This window comes from Haliaeetus leucocephalus, unplaced genomic scaffold (assembly GCF_000737465.1).
Source record: "Haliaeetus leucocephalus isolate CR32 unplaced genomic scaffold, Haliaeetus_leucocephalus-4.0 Scaffold866, whole genome shotgun sequence".
In the NCBI taxonomy this organism is placed as follows: domain Eukaryota; kingdom Metazoa; phylum Chordata; class Aves; order Accipitriformes; family Accipitridae; genus Haliaeetus; species Haliaeetus leucocephalus.
In genome coordinates, this window is record NW_010973302.1 from 3,167,459 (window position 1) to 3,183,671 (window position 16,213).

Here is a 16,213-nt window from a genome sequence, read left to right on the forward strand (position 1 = left end):
AGATGCAGCCTGCCTCTCCCGGAGCGCGGATCTCGAGCCAGTCTGCTCATCTCTGTGTGCCACAGCTGGCAGCTTATATGGACAATATAGACTATAGAAAGAGACAATATAGACAACGGCCCCCATTAAGCCCACCTCTATACAGCACATAGAATTTCATCAGTTCATTCTGGTGAAAGTTTTGGCCAACATAAGTGATTTGCAGAAATATTTATGTATACATTTTGCTTGGTGACCTATGTCCTGCGCTCCTAGACAGCAATTTTCAGTGAATACTGAAGAAGGTGAAAAGAAAGGTATGCCTGATTTCTAATGTAGATGGATTCCAGCTCATAGCTCTTTGCCTATTAAATTATTCTCTACAGCCAGAAGTCCTTTCCCCATTCAGGTAACAATAGATAATAATCCAAGCACTTCTTAACACTACACTTGTTTAAATAAAATCAATTTATTTGATCTCTAAGATGTTTCAGGTCTCAGATCATTCTTGTAGATCTTTGGTGTATCAATTCAAATGGGTGGACAACTGCAACAAGAATGATTTTGCCCTAGTGTTCTTGTTAATATTATCTAAAAATGTGTTAAATGGCTCTTCTTTGGCTCTCTTTTTCCCTAATCAATCCCAGTGCAAACTATTCTTCAACTGGGTATTCACCATGATCCTTTTTCAGCTCGCTCTTTCCAAATTCAGGGCCACCTTCCTGTAAGCATAAACTACATCTCTGCTTTTCAACTGTTCTGTAGCCCAGGTTAGCAGGCAGTCATTATTTCTCTGAAAGGAAAATAAAGCTTCGGGTTTGTGTCAGGCAGTTGATGTTGCACCAACCACGAACTTATTTTTAAAGCTCTTGGCTCCTCAGCGGTTGAATTAATACTTGCCATCAGCTGGAGGCATATACATTTGAACCATCGTTGCACAAACGTATTGGAAATAAATGTACAGCAGATAGGGAGTGGAAAACAGGCAGAAATGTGCCAGTAAATAGTTAGTTGCTAATGGCCTGTCCCACTGTGCAGATGCTGGGCATTCCCCAGTATCCGCGCCGCGTCTCGGTGGTGTGAGCCCAACCCTTCCCAGGGAGGGAGCTGGCAGGATGGATGGGATACACGAATCTGCACCGTCCAGGTTTTTCCTACGACTATAGCTAGAGAGAACGTGAGATTAAAGGAATTTTTAAGACGGAAGAACCCCCTTGTGTCAGAACCATTTGTTTTATTTAAAGCAGTGGGTGCCAGACCTTCTCGTTAATGCCTCGTGAGGCACCTTTATAGGACCACGTGTTGAACAGCTATTAGCCCCATTTAAGAATTAAAGTATATTTACCGGAATGGATGTAACAAAGTTTAGTTGTATAAAACCAGGTATGGATTATATATTATGTACGACAAGCAGAGCCTTAATGTACAAAGCTGTTTTTAAATAATACCTAAAGACAAAGTTTCTTTTCTCTTTTCCCCTTAGGCATCGTTGTAAAAAGAGGTGCACTGCTGCCGCTGAGAGAGGAATACCCTGCTCTGTCTGTATATAATATCTGTTCAGAAATGCACTTTAATACATAAAAGCCAGAGAAAATGTGGCATGTTCTTGTTTATTTCTGACCAAGTTTGTAACAAATAACTGAATGCAAGTGGTTGGGCTCACTGCAGGGAGCCTGCTGACTGGCTGTTTAAAAGGCTTACTAATAGGTCTATCAAAAATGGGAAGAAATGAACAGATGCATTTGTTTTTCCTCTCCCTAGGGGACCTCTGAAGTGCCACCTGGATTAGCTGCATGGTTGTGATCAGATTATAAACTAGCTGTAAAAGCTGCACTCTTTTCTTTCCAACAAGAGAAATACTCGATGTAACCTACCCTGCCTTTGATGCTAATGGCGATATTTCCCATTTCTTTTTGCTTTTCTTCCCTTTCAGTGCCCAGTGCCATGCCTCAGAACGTCTCCTTGGAAGTGGTTAACTCCAGGGTAAGTCTGCCATGTGCTCAGCATCTCATGGCCGGTGATCACAGGTATTTGTGTAGCTATTCCTACTTTGTGTAGCTTCTTCATATACAAAGAGACCCAATCTGCCCCTGCATGTCTGGGAGATCATATTAAAATAAGAACTGAAACACCCAAAAAATGTTTTAGAGAGAAACAGTGATTTTTCCAGAGAGGCTTCAGCAACGGTAGCATCACTTAAACTGAGGTGAACAAGCAGAAACTGTTCCCTGATTGCAGATTAATATCTGCAATAAACCTAACTGCACTTTGATTAAGTGGAACAATCTCAGGGAATACTGAGAAGCAGAGCTCTTCCTGGGGAAGAGGTGGTGTGGGAAAGAAATATTTTATTGGTAGGTTATATGCACCACATGCAGGTAGGTCTGTTGTCATCTTGCTTATTCCAACAAATATATTTGTTTTCTGAACAGTGCGTTTCTTTCTCTTAAATCCAGTACTTGCTTCCTTAAAAAATTCTAACATTTCCACTGATGAAGTGGGTTGATGTCATTTTGTAAGATAATATTGGATGTAATAGGTGTTAATTATGCTTACTACTTGTTGAGTGCTATTTTGGGATATATTTTGAAAAATGTTTGAGATTATTCCCTTTCTTTTTATTCATTCCTTCCATTTACTGGACCTACATAAGCTTTTATTCTGTAGCCAATTTCAATAATCGGCCCATTTGGACATGGAAAAGCTCGCACTTCAGAGCGTGGAAGAAAGGCACAAAAAGCCCACTCATTGTATCCTGTCATGATGTCCTCTTGGACATGATCTTTGGAGATTTCCGTTTGCACAGCTACCAAGGAGTAGGAGCCCCAAGTTCACCGACAAGGATAAACTCCAGTTTCGAGAATATTTATATAATCTCTGATTTGCTGGGAATGCTGAGTACCTGTCAGTTTGATCTTTCTCTTCCACTGCTCATTTTCATGACATCAAATGTATATTCTGTTTTATTTTTATTTTTTTTAATGCACCCAACTCCAGTTACTTTTAAATTCCTCTTACACGTAGTGCCCAAAGGGCATTGGTGTCTTGGCACATCTTGTTCCAAACGTTTGTGTTTACTTTTTCTTGCTTATTCTCAAGGTAAAATGTCACAGAGCAATTGATCACGTTTCGTGACCTTTTGCGGTGATCATTTACATTTAAAGTACTTGGAACAAAAATAGAAAAGAAGCTGTGGGGTGCGGTGCTGCACAGGATGGTGTGCGGATGCTCCTACCCTACGATGTGCTATTGCGTTATTGGTGCTTAGATGTGGAGATAGTTTGCAGGGATGGGGTGAGGGAGGATGGGCTGTGCGTCCATCTCGCCCTTATCCACCGTCATCAGAGGTCGTCGGTATGTTCCCAGTTGCAGAGTACTAAACGTTGGAAGTCTTGATGGGATTTTCATTTGCAGATACAAGTGCTGTATTGGACAAAGGTAGACTTTGGCGTTAATCTGAGTGTTTGGCTGGACTGTATTGTGCAGGACTGCTGTTTCGTGATAGGCAAAAGAAACGGGTCGCAGTCCTTCTGTGCGTGACCGAACATGTGTGTTGGAGAACTACGCCGGTGGTAACGCGAGGGCTTCTCCATCGCCCCTAGAATGAGGCCGCTGTGTGACCTAATAACTGTGTAAAAAGGTATCTTAAGGGTGTATGTGTGAAATGGGGATCTTTATCAGGCAGAAAGAAGAGATGTGGAACCAGCTGGGACTCTTTTGGGCTGTATCCTACAGGTCATGTGGACATAGGAAAGAACAGGTACCAATATATTCCAGCAAATCTTGAGAAAGCATAAATAGAATTTAAATTTTACATCTAGGTAATTTGGAACAACAAATACAGAAATGAACTAGACTCACTAAATCTTAAGGAATAAAAAAGTTTTTCAAGTAGAAGAATCAGCTTCAGAGACCATGCCCCAAAAAAGCCTTGCCCATTCTTTTGCAGTACAACTCCTATGGCATTTGTGGTCGAGGCACAACTAAACTGCTAATGTTGTAAAGGGCTGTATGCAGTCTCCCACTCTTGTAAAAGGCTGCAATAACCCAGAATATTGTACTTTTGCAGTCTGTTTTTTCTCACATTCTTGCTTTTCTTCTCTCTTGGCAGCAGTCAGAATTAATTTGATTAAACACTTATCATTCACAAACTGATTAAATCAAACCAAACAACTAAATAACCCTCATAGTTTGCTAACTGGATTTGAATGGTGCGCAGAAGAGCCCAAAGGCTGGCCTTGGCAGTTCCCAGAATTGTTTAAAATTTTATCTCTAGTTTAATAAGATTTCTCTCTTTATGCTATTTTTCTTTGGCGGTGGCAGATCTATTAATTTAATAACATAACGGAGATGGCCAAGCAAATGGGAGATGCTTGATAGGAATTACTATTATCATGATTATTGCTTAATATTGATGGTGTTCTGTGACTGGAGACCTCGGTCAGATCAGAATTGATAATGGTGAGGACTGTGACAGAAATACAGTTCCCTGCCTAAAAGAGATTTCACTGTAAAATGCAACACAGAAATGGCTGAGACAAGTAAGGGGCTAACTCAATATCAGAAGCTGGCAAAGTGCATAGGGTGCTTGCATGGACTTTTAATTAGAGCTAGGTGATCTAATAAGAGAGAAGAGATTTATTTTGGGTGTCTTTTGTTTCAAAATACTCCATTTTGCTTAAGGAAAAGGACATGTATAATGTACAAAGGAGTTTTCCCAAGGGATACCTGCAGCAATGGCTTCTGTTTCTGGCAGAAACAACGTGGCAATGGCCAGATTTTGATCAGCAGAGGAGGTCAAAAAAGGGAAGCGTTTTTATAGCAGGCTTTTAGAAAACAAAAAAGTGTAAGACCTGCAATTCTAAGCCGAACTAATTGTCTCAAGTTTTATCTTTTAAAAGAGAACATTTTTTTAAAACTTCAATCTATAGAATAAGGAGATCTGCACTTTGCTGTAGCTGGGGCAACAAAAGAAAAAAAAAAAGATATTCTTATTTTGAGGGAGCTCCAACAGATCTGAACTCTTTTGAGCTGGCATACAATTTCTGCAACAGCCCAACTGTTGCTTTAGCTGGGGGCCGTGAGCTGGAAGGCTGAGAGTTTGCTCCTTTGCTCCTTTTGTCTTTTATTTGAGGAGATCTTTTTCTTCCTTTGAGCTCATTTCTTCCACCCTTTTCAAGAACCAGCGTGAAGGCAACTGTTTGTGGTTATTTATGTATTTGTTTACTTCTTTACTTCCTTGCTTTAAATATTGGTGCGTTTTTACTTTCTGTAATTTTTTAAATACTAATTAGCAAATCCAAAGTGCATAAATAGCTATAGATTTATCTAATTAAAACTGTATGCAACTTTATTTCTTCTTCCCATGTTAAAATACAGAGAAAAGTGAAGAAATAATTGGAATGAACAGTAGAAGCAGAATTCCTTTGGTCATATTTAGTAGCAATTTAATCTCGGGATGTAGTTCCACTTAGATGAATAGGGATTGCTTCTGGGGTAAGATTTTTCATAGGGTAGTTAGAGCCCTGAGAACATAACTGGTAATGTTCTCCTGGGGAAAGTTAAAAGACACGTAATGAATCTGGGGGGGGTTGTCATTTCTTTTCTGCACGTCTGTTTGTATCTACGCTTAAGAAAAACTTCACAGTCATTATGCCCCATAATGTTTGCAGAATCATACCGCAAATCAAAATTTGCACTGTTTATGAGATTTTAAAAGTACCAATAAATAAACTGCAGGAAGAATTATCTCTATCATTAGTTCACATTAATAAAATATGGGGGTTTGTATCAAATTTAACGAAGGAGAAGGTGGCCTAAGCTAGCAATAGCTGTGGATCGTAGACTCGAATTCCACACTTGCAACGCTTTGCTGAGTATTATCCGTAGCTCTTCCCAGTGTGAATAATTGTATTGTTTAACATTCGCTGAGCAAAACTCTCCCCTTCTTTTTGCCTCATGTGGTCAATTATTCCTAGCAAAACCTCGGCAGCTATGGAGAGCTTATTTTACTGTCAGAAGAGCTAGGCTAGTGGGTATCAGGACCTCCAGCCCTAACAAATCACTTAATTTCACACTACTTAAACACACAGGTACGTGCCTGCTGGAGATGCTCCATATTCATGGCAACTTTGACCTGCTCAGGGCTGCAAGGCGTTTCTGCCGTCGGACCAGAATTCAGCAGCAGAGCAGCTCATCAAGCCCGAGCCCGGCTGCTGGATGTTCAATCGCAGCTGGCTGGCGTAAGGCTGAGCTTGACTTCGGGATCGGCCCAGACAAGGGCAGACTGTGGTCAGCGGCACACCAGCTAACTCCCTTTTTAATTATGTTCAAAAATTTTAACGTTTTGTAATGGAGAATGGCGCCTGAGGTGACGAGTGCTGCAGAGTATCTTAGGGTAGGTAGGTACTTCGGAGCTAGCTATACTTTTTAAAATCACATTGGTATTTTTATGTTGTTGCTCTGTCCTTTTTCTAAATTATTTTATCCAAAGGGTTTAGGCACTTGAAGTTAGGCATCTGGCTGCCTGCTCTCCTAGGCGCTCCCCTGTGGGACGTTTTACATTAACCCATATTTGCCAGTCTGTGGCCAGAGAGGCTCTGCTGATGGCACCTAAAGGAAACAAGCCTCTTGTCAGGAGTTTTACATCATCTACACATAGGTCTGCCACTCAGCTGGAAAACATTTAGCGGTCTCCAAATTAAAGTCATCACCAAACTATTGGCTCTTTGACAGTCTGTGGAAAAAAAGCCTTGACGATTTTTAAGCTGTCAAAGTGAAACGTTATTAAGTTTCTTCTCCTCCTCCCCCTCTGATTTTGGTCCCCGCATTGATTTCTGCTGTTGAGAAGGATGCAGACACGAGGAGACGTGCCTTGGGATGCTCCGTGACAGACGTGAGGCATGCAGGAGCCAGATGTTGCCACTGCAAAAAATATTTTTTTCATTGCTTGGCATCTGGGTCTGGAGGCTGCTTTGCACTGACGGCAAGTGATACACTCCAGCACAGGCAAAGAGATCAACCATTCTGTCAGATTGCATTTAGCTCAGCTGCTTAAAATTGCTCTGCTACTAAATGTACATTAAAATGTGCTATAAATGCATCCTAAACCTTCAGAGGAATTGTTGCCGAGCTGTATATCATAGCTGTGTAGTGCCACTGGCTCACTGGAGGATGAGGATGGATTGGGCCCTTTATGATAAAGCAATATCAAGAGAGAATGTTTCTTTTAAGGCTGGACAGACTGCTTAAAGTAGGCGCGATATATTCTCTTTAGCGTCTTTTATTGCATCTGAAACATTTGGTTGGCATGGGAAGTATTTTTCCCCCAAACGAGCATTATTTATAATGCTCAGAATTGACATTAGGAAGCATTTCTTTACCGAGAGGGTGGTCAAACCGTGGAACAGGCTTCCTAGAGAGGTGGTCGATGCCCCAAGCCTGTCAGTGTTTAAGAGGCATTTGGACGATGCCCTTAATAATATGCTTTAACTTTCGGTCAGCCCTGGAGGGGTCAGGCAGTTGGACTAGGTGATCGTTGTAGGTCCCTTCCAACTGGAAACATTCTATTTCTATTCTATTTCTATTGTAATTCTAATTCTGTTCTAATTCCATTCTAATTCTATTTCTATTCTAGTTCTATTCTATAATTATCCCTTATCTCGCCAGTGAAGTTTAAAACTGCCGAAGAAAGCAGCAATGATCTGGCCCGGGGTAGAGGAGCTGTCTCCCATCCCAGTGAGGGGGCTGCTGGGGAGCCCCTCCGTGCCTCCCCTCCGGCCTCACGGGTGAGGTTTGCAAAGCACCGATCCATCCCTCAGCTCCAGTCGTGTCGGGCGCTGAGTTTCGCGGCTACAGACTGGCTAGGAGAGTCCGTTCTGGTCCTGAAACACAGCAGTTGGCCAGAGCCTCCTGGTGGGAGAAGTCATCCCATTTTACAGACAGAAAGACTGAGACCTGAAATACTTTTTCAAAGTGCAAAGTACTAACAAAATTACTAAGTGATGAGATGCTTACACGTAATGAAACAGTTCTGGCGGTACAGTTTATTTTGGGAAAAATTGAGGTAATATAGCTGGTGGGTTATGCTGTCAAACAAACTGCACCTTCAGTAGCATTGGCCACAACCCACCTACAGCGGGGATGGTGAGTCAGTAAGTACAAAAAAGCCACGAGAGCTCGGCAACAGTGACAGCCGAGCAGTAGGTTTAAGTGCTTACGTGGGGCTAACCCTGTGCACAAGGCTGCCCTGTGATATTTCCGTCTGGCATTTCATGGCGGGGATGAGGGGACAACGGGGTAGTTAAGCTGGATTTTAACGTGGTATTTGCAAAGTGTGAAAAACATGGTCCTTTCTTTAAGTAGCTGATGTTTGTAAAGCATTGTGGAGACTGAAGCTCTCAAATATACATAAATGTTGTGGCTGTAGGAGAAGATGAGCTGCGAACTGGAAATTGAGATTGGATTCCTCATAAAGGAATCAATATCAAATAAGTAGTTTAAAAGAACCAAAAAGTAAAATCAAAATGACTGTCACCACTATTTAGAGTTGTGTCCTCGAGACAATTTATGTAACCTTTAAATATATTATTTATGGAGAAGACCACAGAGAAAGAGCTCTTTAACCTTTAAATCTATTATGTGTAGAGAAGGATAGTAACAAGCATTGAGCTTAACCTTTAAAAGGAGAAAATTTGCTGAAACTTGTAGATCAATACCTTCCAATTCTTACTTTTAATTATACACGTTTCTGAGACCAAAACTGCTTGTGGGTCACTCTCTTAGAAAACATCCCTTGAACTAATCCCGCTGGAAGATGTGTCGTAATCAAGAAAGCATTATAACTGTGCACTTCAAAGTGCATTGAGGTATTTATCTTGAATAGAACGATAATTTTTTGTTGCACTTTAAGGGTATCGTCCATGTCTGAGACCTCACTGCTGAGTACCTATAAAGTCTCAGAGGTTATGGTGTCAAAACTGGACAGATTCATTTTGTTATGGGATTTGATTAAACCTTGTTCAAGGTGATGAATGTTCTGGCCACCTTTCCATTTAAGATAAATTTAGAGATACTATTAAGCCACTTAATGCACCCAGGCAACACACAGAGTAGGAGCTCTGGGCAGTTATTTCTTAATGATAAAGACTCGGGAGCTTCTGAACAGTGTAGCACGAGAGGTTTACCCAGAGACCAATAAAGCAAATTAATGAGCTATGACACTGATTAGTAGAGCTATATGTTCCTGGGTATCTCTGAGAGAAACAATAAAAAGACTAGGGAAGGAGAAAGACAAGGTCGGGAGGAATGGGCAGGGGAGCAGATAGCGCGTGCTGCTCTGCCCCTCTCTCCGACCCAGAGCCAAGAGGAAGGAGATGCCGGGCTAAAAGCTGGGATTATATTTTCCGTGCTCAGGACAACGTGATCGCTGTGTGTCTTTGGAAATAAACATGCCAGGTTAAAGTACCAATATCCCTTCTAATGTGAGCAACACGGGAAGCTTCTGAGTCAAACTTTACTGATCGTGAAGGGATATTAATGGTAGCAAAAATATTCAGCCTACTGACCCTGGGAAATGATTGTAACTGCTCTACCTAGAAGCTTGATATCAGGAAAAAAAACCTCTTAAAATTGTCATCTGGCATGCCTCTAGGCAGTTGTCCCTGGCCACAGTGGAGGGCTGTACCGCCGGGCAGCCAGGGGCATCTGGGGGATGCCCAGCGAGCATTTTGGCAGCTTCTGGTGTTTCCCTCTGGAATCCCAGCCATCACGGTTTCCAGTATTATTCTGGGAATTCTTTACTCTTCCTCCTGTGCAACTTTTGAATCTTTTCCTGTATTCTGGGAGGAGGCTGTTTCAATACAATCCATATATAATAAGTGCACAATATCTTTATCTTGTATTTTATGTTTTTATATGTTAATTTTACATCTATGGATTAGATGTAGGTAAGAGTCATGGTATCAAGAAGGCACTAAATATTAGAAAAAAAACAACAAACGAATATATGCCAAAGAATAGACTTCGATTCTGGATAATGAGTAAAAAATAAGTTTCAGGATATTAAAAAAAAAAAAGAATGCAGTGGTTATCCTCAATCACAAAAAATTAATCTGAATTTTTTTTTCAAACCTTTGCACAGTGTGGCAAGGGACTAAAGACAGCTATTTCCAGCGCTCCGTGCAGTTGCACCTAATGTTAATGAAGCTTGTCTGGTTGAAAACTCTCCCTTTGGCATATGACGTACACAGGGCAATGGTTTCAGTCAGAGCAGATTTGGGTTTTTGCTTGAGATGTATATAGCAGTATTTTTTCATTATGAGCCTTGTAATACTAATGAGAGGTTAGAAGTTTATCTTTGGTTTAGGATGATGCCAAAAAGTAATTTTCACCCGTGGGCACTGCTATACGATGACCATGTGCTTGGCCATCACAGGCTCCATCCAAAGTGAAAATAGAGAGAGTGTTTAATGCCCGTTGAACTGGGAATGCTCTCTGCTTTGTGTTTCTATCCGGAAAAAATATTTTTGACCTGCAATATTTCCTCTGAGCAACTGAATGATGGTTTTCTTCAAAGTCTAATATTTACACGGTCAGTAAAACTCCAGCCTTGAGCAGGGCTCTCCCGTTTCTTCTCGTTGTAAAAACCTCTGAGTTCACTCAGCCCGTTACTGCTTGGGCTGGAAAGAAGGCGCAGAAAAAAAGGTACCTTAGAAAACTGCTGAGACAATAAAGAGTTCTTCTGGTGCTCTGGCCAGCCTTCAGTCTGTCCCATGGCGATCTGTCTGTCTCATGCTCTTCCAAGAGCATGCAGTTGTCAGCTCCGGCTTGGCTCTCTGCTTCGCACAGACGTAGAAGGATTCAGATCCTCCCGAAGAAAACCTTGACTTCACGAGGCGTTTTGTGGTGTCAGAAGTCCCTCAAAATCCACAAGCAGGTTGGTACAAATGGCTCCGTCCCTGCCAGGAGACACGTTTGGATGCTGCACATCATTCAGTTGTTCTAATATTTACTTTTGCTCCCTTAAGAGATCCTTATCCTTTTGCAATTAGGCAGTTAAACTAACAAAATAATTTATAATCATAACAAACAAAGCAGTGCAAATCTGTTCCTAAATATATTTCTCCTTAATATGATGTGTTGTGGTGAACAGTTTATTCATTTATAAATATGTTCCTTGAAAATTACTGGCATAACATTAGTCCTGAGAAGCACAACATTGTTTTTAATATCAGACAAAGTGACTGAACGTAGCACAGCTGCCTCTCTTCCCAGCAAAATTTATTTTGAGAGATATATATAAAAAGAAGCAATGCTTTTAGTTGAGAACTGGGAGCTGGTAGGTCTGTGTTTTAATCCCAGCTGGTTTAGGAGAAAAGGTTTTATTCTGTGGGTCGGTTCCATCTGTCTGTGGCAGTGCCCTACTTTCTCTTTCCAAAATTTGGAGCTTGATAAAGTCCTCTTGCATTTGGAAGTTATGTAAGCATCTTCAAAATATTTTTTTTTCAGTGTGAGCTTTCTGACCCCTGTTACAATTTGGCCTTGAATTAGGGATTTAAGCACCTTCCAGAATTGCATTGATCTTTCAAAGTGCTCGTTCTGTCTCAGAGCACAGTGTTATTTCTATTATTTACCGTGATCCGGTGAGTGGCTTGCCCTTCCCAGTACAGCCCTACGGTGTGCACTGTGCTTTCACCCCGTTCCAGGGCCACAGCATTTGAGCGCAGGCATTATCTGGTAGAAACCAGACTCTAAATGTAGGCGTCCAAGTTGTCGTCATTGAAACTCTTCCACGCTCACTGCTTAAGCAGCAGACATAATGCTAGGTGACCTATAGACAGAATTTCCGTCAGCCTATGTGTTTCATTTAAGGGAATCATTGGGAAATGTGTTTTGTTCGGATTTCTTGAATGAGTTGGAGGAAACAACAAACTTTTCCTTGTTTGTGAGCAGACAGGAAGACAAATTACTCACTGTAAATAATTCACTCGTCTCTAATTCTGGTTCGCTCTGGTTTAATTTTGTAATACTGCCAGATTTTATTCCACATTGCTTTCTTTAGTTTTCTTTGTTATTTAGTCCTCTGTGCTCTAATGCCTTTTCTGTAATTGTTTTGACTAGGGAACATCTTGCAATTAAAAGAAAAAAAGAACAGCAGGGTTGTAAAAGAGCGTAACACTACTATTACAGCTGAAGAGGCAAATAAGACCGGGTATCCTAACACAGGCAAGGCCAAATGGAAACAACATACCAGAACACAACCACGACGGGAGTCGGACTTGCTTTTGGCATCCAGTGCTGCTCCGACTACCCGACAGCAAATTAAGGGCACTGTGCGGTTGTGGGTTTGAAGGTCCCGTGGGCTGTGCTGAAGACTTTGAGATATAACGTCAGGAGCAAGTCAGCCTAATCCCAGAGCCCTGGTAGAGGCAGCAGCCCCGAGAGCTGGCCGGTGCCGGCAGCACGCTCGCTAACCTGGGGCTGGTCCCGCTTGTCAGTGTTGCAACTTGATTTGCTCCTTTTTTAAATGAATCAAGGGTATTGCCCATTTAAAGGAGCAGAGAGACATTAATGAAAGCTGTAAGGTTAATGGACGTAAATTAAAGGACATTAAAACCCCATACAGATGCTCTCAGTCGGATGTAAAGTTGTGGTTTCAGTGAAGCGTGAACCTCCTTGAAATACCGCAAAATGAGGGCCAATTTATTTCTGAAGGAGGACATCCACACTCGAGTATGATGCTCTTTAATTTATGGGTGTTAACTGCACTTCTTAAAATAATTCCTTTTACTTTCTTCTCTTGTCAAACCACAAAAAGCAGCCTCTGGTTGCTAAAGTGGTCTCCCCTTTCCTAAATAGATTTTCATCTTCCAGGCGCTAGAGTGGGGAAATGACATTTTTTTTATGATGATGTTCAGACCCATGAAGTAGGACCAAGCTCACACCCTCAGCTCCATGCTCTTCCCATCCCCTACTAGCTGATGGGCAATAACACTTTGCAGTCGTGTCTGTACATTGTCGATTTTATTATTATTTCCATGTTAGAGGGTCCCTGAGCACCGCTGCCTGTCTTCAGCATCTCATCCTGCAGCTAACACCACCCTAAAGGCTGCCACGAGCTGCTTCCCCGCAGCTCTTTAGTACCGAACGTCAGCAGAGCTTGAGAGCCTGACGCTTTCCCAGCATCACGGATATTATTCTCTGCTCGGTCATACGCTAGTTCAATCAATTGCTGTGAAGAAATAAGCGTAGCAAGAAATTATTGATAATATTTCAGATGTAATCTAGATCTTCTTAAGCTGCTTTAGAGTGCAAGGCTTCCCTTTCATCCCCATGTCCGTAAACACCTATTCTGCACGTTTCCTTCTAACAGCCAGCCGGGGTTAACTTGTCTTACCTTCCTATGCCGCTTTTATATTTAGCCCTCTGGGTTTTTTTAAAGGGGGAACACATAACATGCAAATTAATGTAATTTTTTATAATCGCATATATTTATGTATATTTCTTTGGCTAAAGTCCAGTGAGTAGAATCAGTGGCCTTGAATGACCTTATTTAAAAAAAAACAGAAAATGCAGTTTCTTATTCAGTGTGACTGGTTTGTGGGAGAAATTACTATAATCTTCTAAAATTGTTATTCGTGGGGAGGACTCCTGAATTATTTCAATTTGATTATGTAAGCTAGCAGCTGACCTTTGATGAACTCCCATAAAAGAGCCAGGCTTCCCATCTGAAACTCGGCACCTCCCTTCGAATGGACGTGCGGAACGTGGACATCTCTGCCGAGGGGCAGCTCAGGGACGGGCTGGTCCCCGCAGCGACGCCGTTCCCTCTTCTGCAGCGGCGAGCGCCTGCAGGTCACAAGGAAGGGATGCTCTTCGAGCTACGGCATTTGTGGGTGTTAGCAGAGGATGAGAAGCAATGAGGGGGGGAAAGGGAAATCTTCGTTTGCGTTATCCACAAGATTTCTGCCTTGACCGCAACGTTGGTTTTAAAGTTTTAGTAATGAATAGGTACTAAAAAGCCTGTGAGGGAATGCTGTAAGGCTGGGGCAAGAGGGTTCACAATTGGGAGGGTCAGGTTTGGCAGCATTCGGGACCACAGGGGATGTGCTCAGGCTTATTGCTACCTTTCAGTACTTAAAGGGGGTTTAGAAGAAAGATGGGGACAGACTTTTTGGTAGGGCCTGTAGCGATAGGACAAGGGGTAATGGTTTTAAACTAAAAGAAGGGAGATTTCGACTAGGTATATAAGGAAGAAATGTTTTACGATGAGGGTGGTGAGGCACTGGCGCAGGTTTTCCAGAGAGGTGGTGGATGCCCCATCCCTGGGAAAACTCCAGGTCAGGTTGGACGGGGCTCTGAGCAACCTGATCTGGTGGAAGATGTCCCTGCTCACGGCAGGAGGACTAGTTGGACTAGGTGACCTTCAAAGGTCCCTTCCCACCCAAGCCATTCTGTGATTCTTTGAGAGCGGGGAGCGCACTTGCCTTTAATGATGTGGCATGCAATAACCAGGAGACCAGATTGAAGCAAATTGGTCCAAGCAGTGTGATGATGGGCTGTGCGACATTTGGCTGATAACTGTGGTAAATCTGGAACGAAGGCATTTTTCCAGCCCTGCGCTGCGGCTACCGTTTCAGCTGTCTGCTACGGTCACGGGCATGCACATGGTTTCTCTAGGCAGATAGCAAACGTGGTGAAACAAATTGGCACGATTTGCTGCTTTATTTCTGAAAGGTTGACTGGAATATAAAACAGAAAAAATGGAATGGTGATCCTGTATGGGACTGTATGGGAAGCGAGGGTAGAGATGCTGTCGAAGCAGCTTCTCGAGGCTACAGCATGACTTCTGGCAGATAATCATCTGCAAAAATGTGAACAACAGGAGAGATTTTCTGCAGTATAAAACAAGTTTCCTCTTCGGACGTATCTACATGTATATTGGAGCAGTGCGGTGGTTGAAGTGCAAAGGAAAGAAAGCTCTGCTGGAGGAACACGCTGGCTTGGTGGGGAAAAATAACCGAGTAGTAACAATTAACTTTCATAAAGTGTTTTTCATCTTCAAAGTGCTTAACAAATGTGGACTAATTAATCCCCACAGTTCCCTCATGGGATGTTAGCATGGTTTCATGCATGGGAAGCAATTAGCTTTGGAAAAGTGCTGCCTCAACACTGAACCCCTTTAAGAGGACGATGCTATCTGCTTCTGCAGACACCAACTGAGGCTGAACAAGGCGGTGGCCGATGGCTGCCGTCCCGCTGCCGATCTCAGGGGGCTGATTTTAAGGAAAAGCATGAAAAAGTTTTTGATTTGCTTCCCTAGCCCAAAGCTGTCTATGCTGCTGAGCACCCCCCTCAAGGCACTATATATGCTGTCTGAATAGCAATCTGTATAAAATTAGATGTGCATGCAGCTCTGCTGCAGGCGGAGTAAATAAGAGTTTGAATAATCAAAGGCAAAGTGTGGGACATGACTTCATGGTGAAGCCTTAATCGATTCCCTCTGCACATGTCTTAGGACGCAGAGGTTCAGCCTGTGCTCGTTCACATGTTTTCCCATGGATGCCTGCCCCGTGCTTGGTGCAGAGCGTGCCATCGGGTTTGGAAACCTCCGTACCTGTGTTTGCCAGTGGCCGTCAAATATCATCCTTCGCTCAGTCATGCACACGCATGCCTAAATAAATGGAGCCAGAACTATGTGATAATACCTTAAAAAGTCAAGTCCTCCATCCCTGATGCAATGGCCTAGATGTTCCTCCTCTTTGAGATACATTAATATTATTATGTTAATAATAATATTAATAATGATTACTAGTTGCCTCCACTTCTTGCAAGGCTGTGGTCAGCTTGTGTGGAGGTGGTTGATCACGTAGAGTTTGCCTGCACATGAACAGCAGGGACCGTTGCAGAGTTTGACCCTGTGGTTACGAGCTGGTTTTATTCCTGCCCCTGGTTTTGTACCGGGCTGGTCAGTCTTTCAGATGTGGCCACGGTAGTTGCCGCCTTCATCTTCTGATGAGCAGCTTGGGCCGGGAGTTGTCATTTTCAAGTATTGAGCAAACACAATTGCAAAGTCAATAGAAGTGGTGGTTTGAATAAATAAAGGACTCCAACACAGCCAAAATGGCAGCAAAATTGTTAAAGAATTGCATAGTAAACATCATAAAGCACCCTAAAGTAGTGAAGCTTAATCTTTCCCAGAATAATGGAAGAAGGGGATAATGTCATCCTTTCC

At 42.4% G+C, this 16,213-nt stretch overlaps 1 protein-coding gene across 1 annotated transcript in view; it reads left to right on the forward strand.

The window, feature by feature from the left end:
- The window catches only part of DCC (DCC netrin 1 receptor), a 570,508-nt gene that overhangs the window by 430,283 nt on the left and 124,012 nt on the right, over positions 1-16,213 (forward strand). Inside the window, exon 12 of the mRNA XM_010583034.1 lies at positions 1,913-1,962. Coding sequence (XP_010581336.1) covers positions 1,913-1,962 — 50 coding nt within the window. The remainder of the gene's footprint in view (positions 1-1,912; positions 1,963-16,213) is intronic.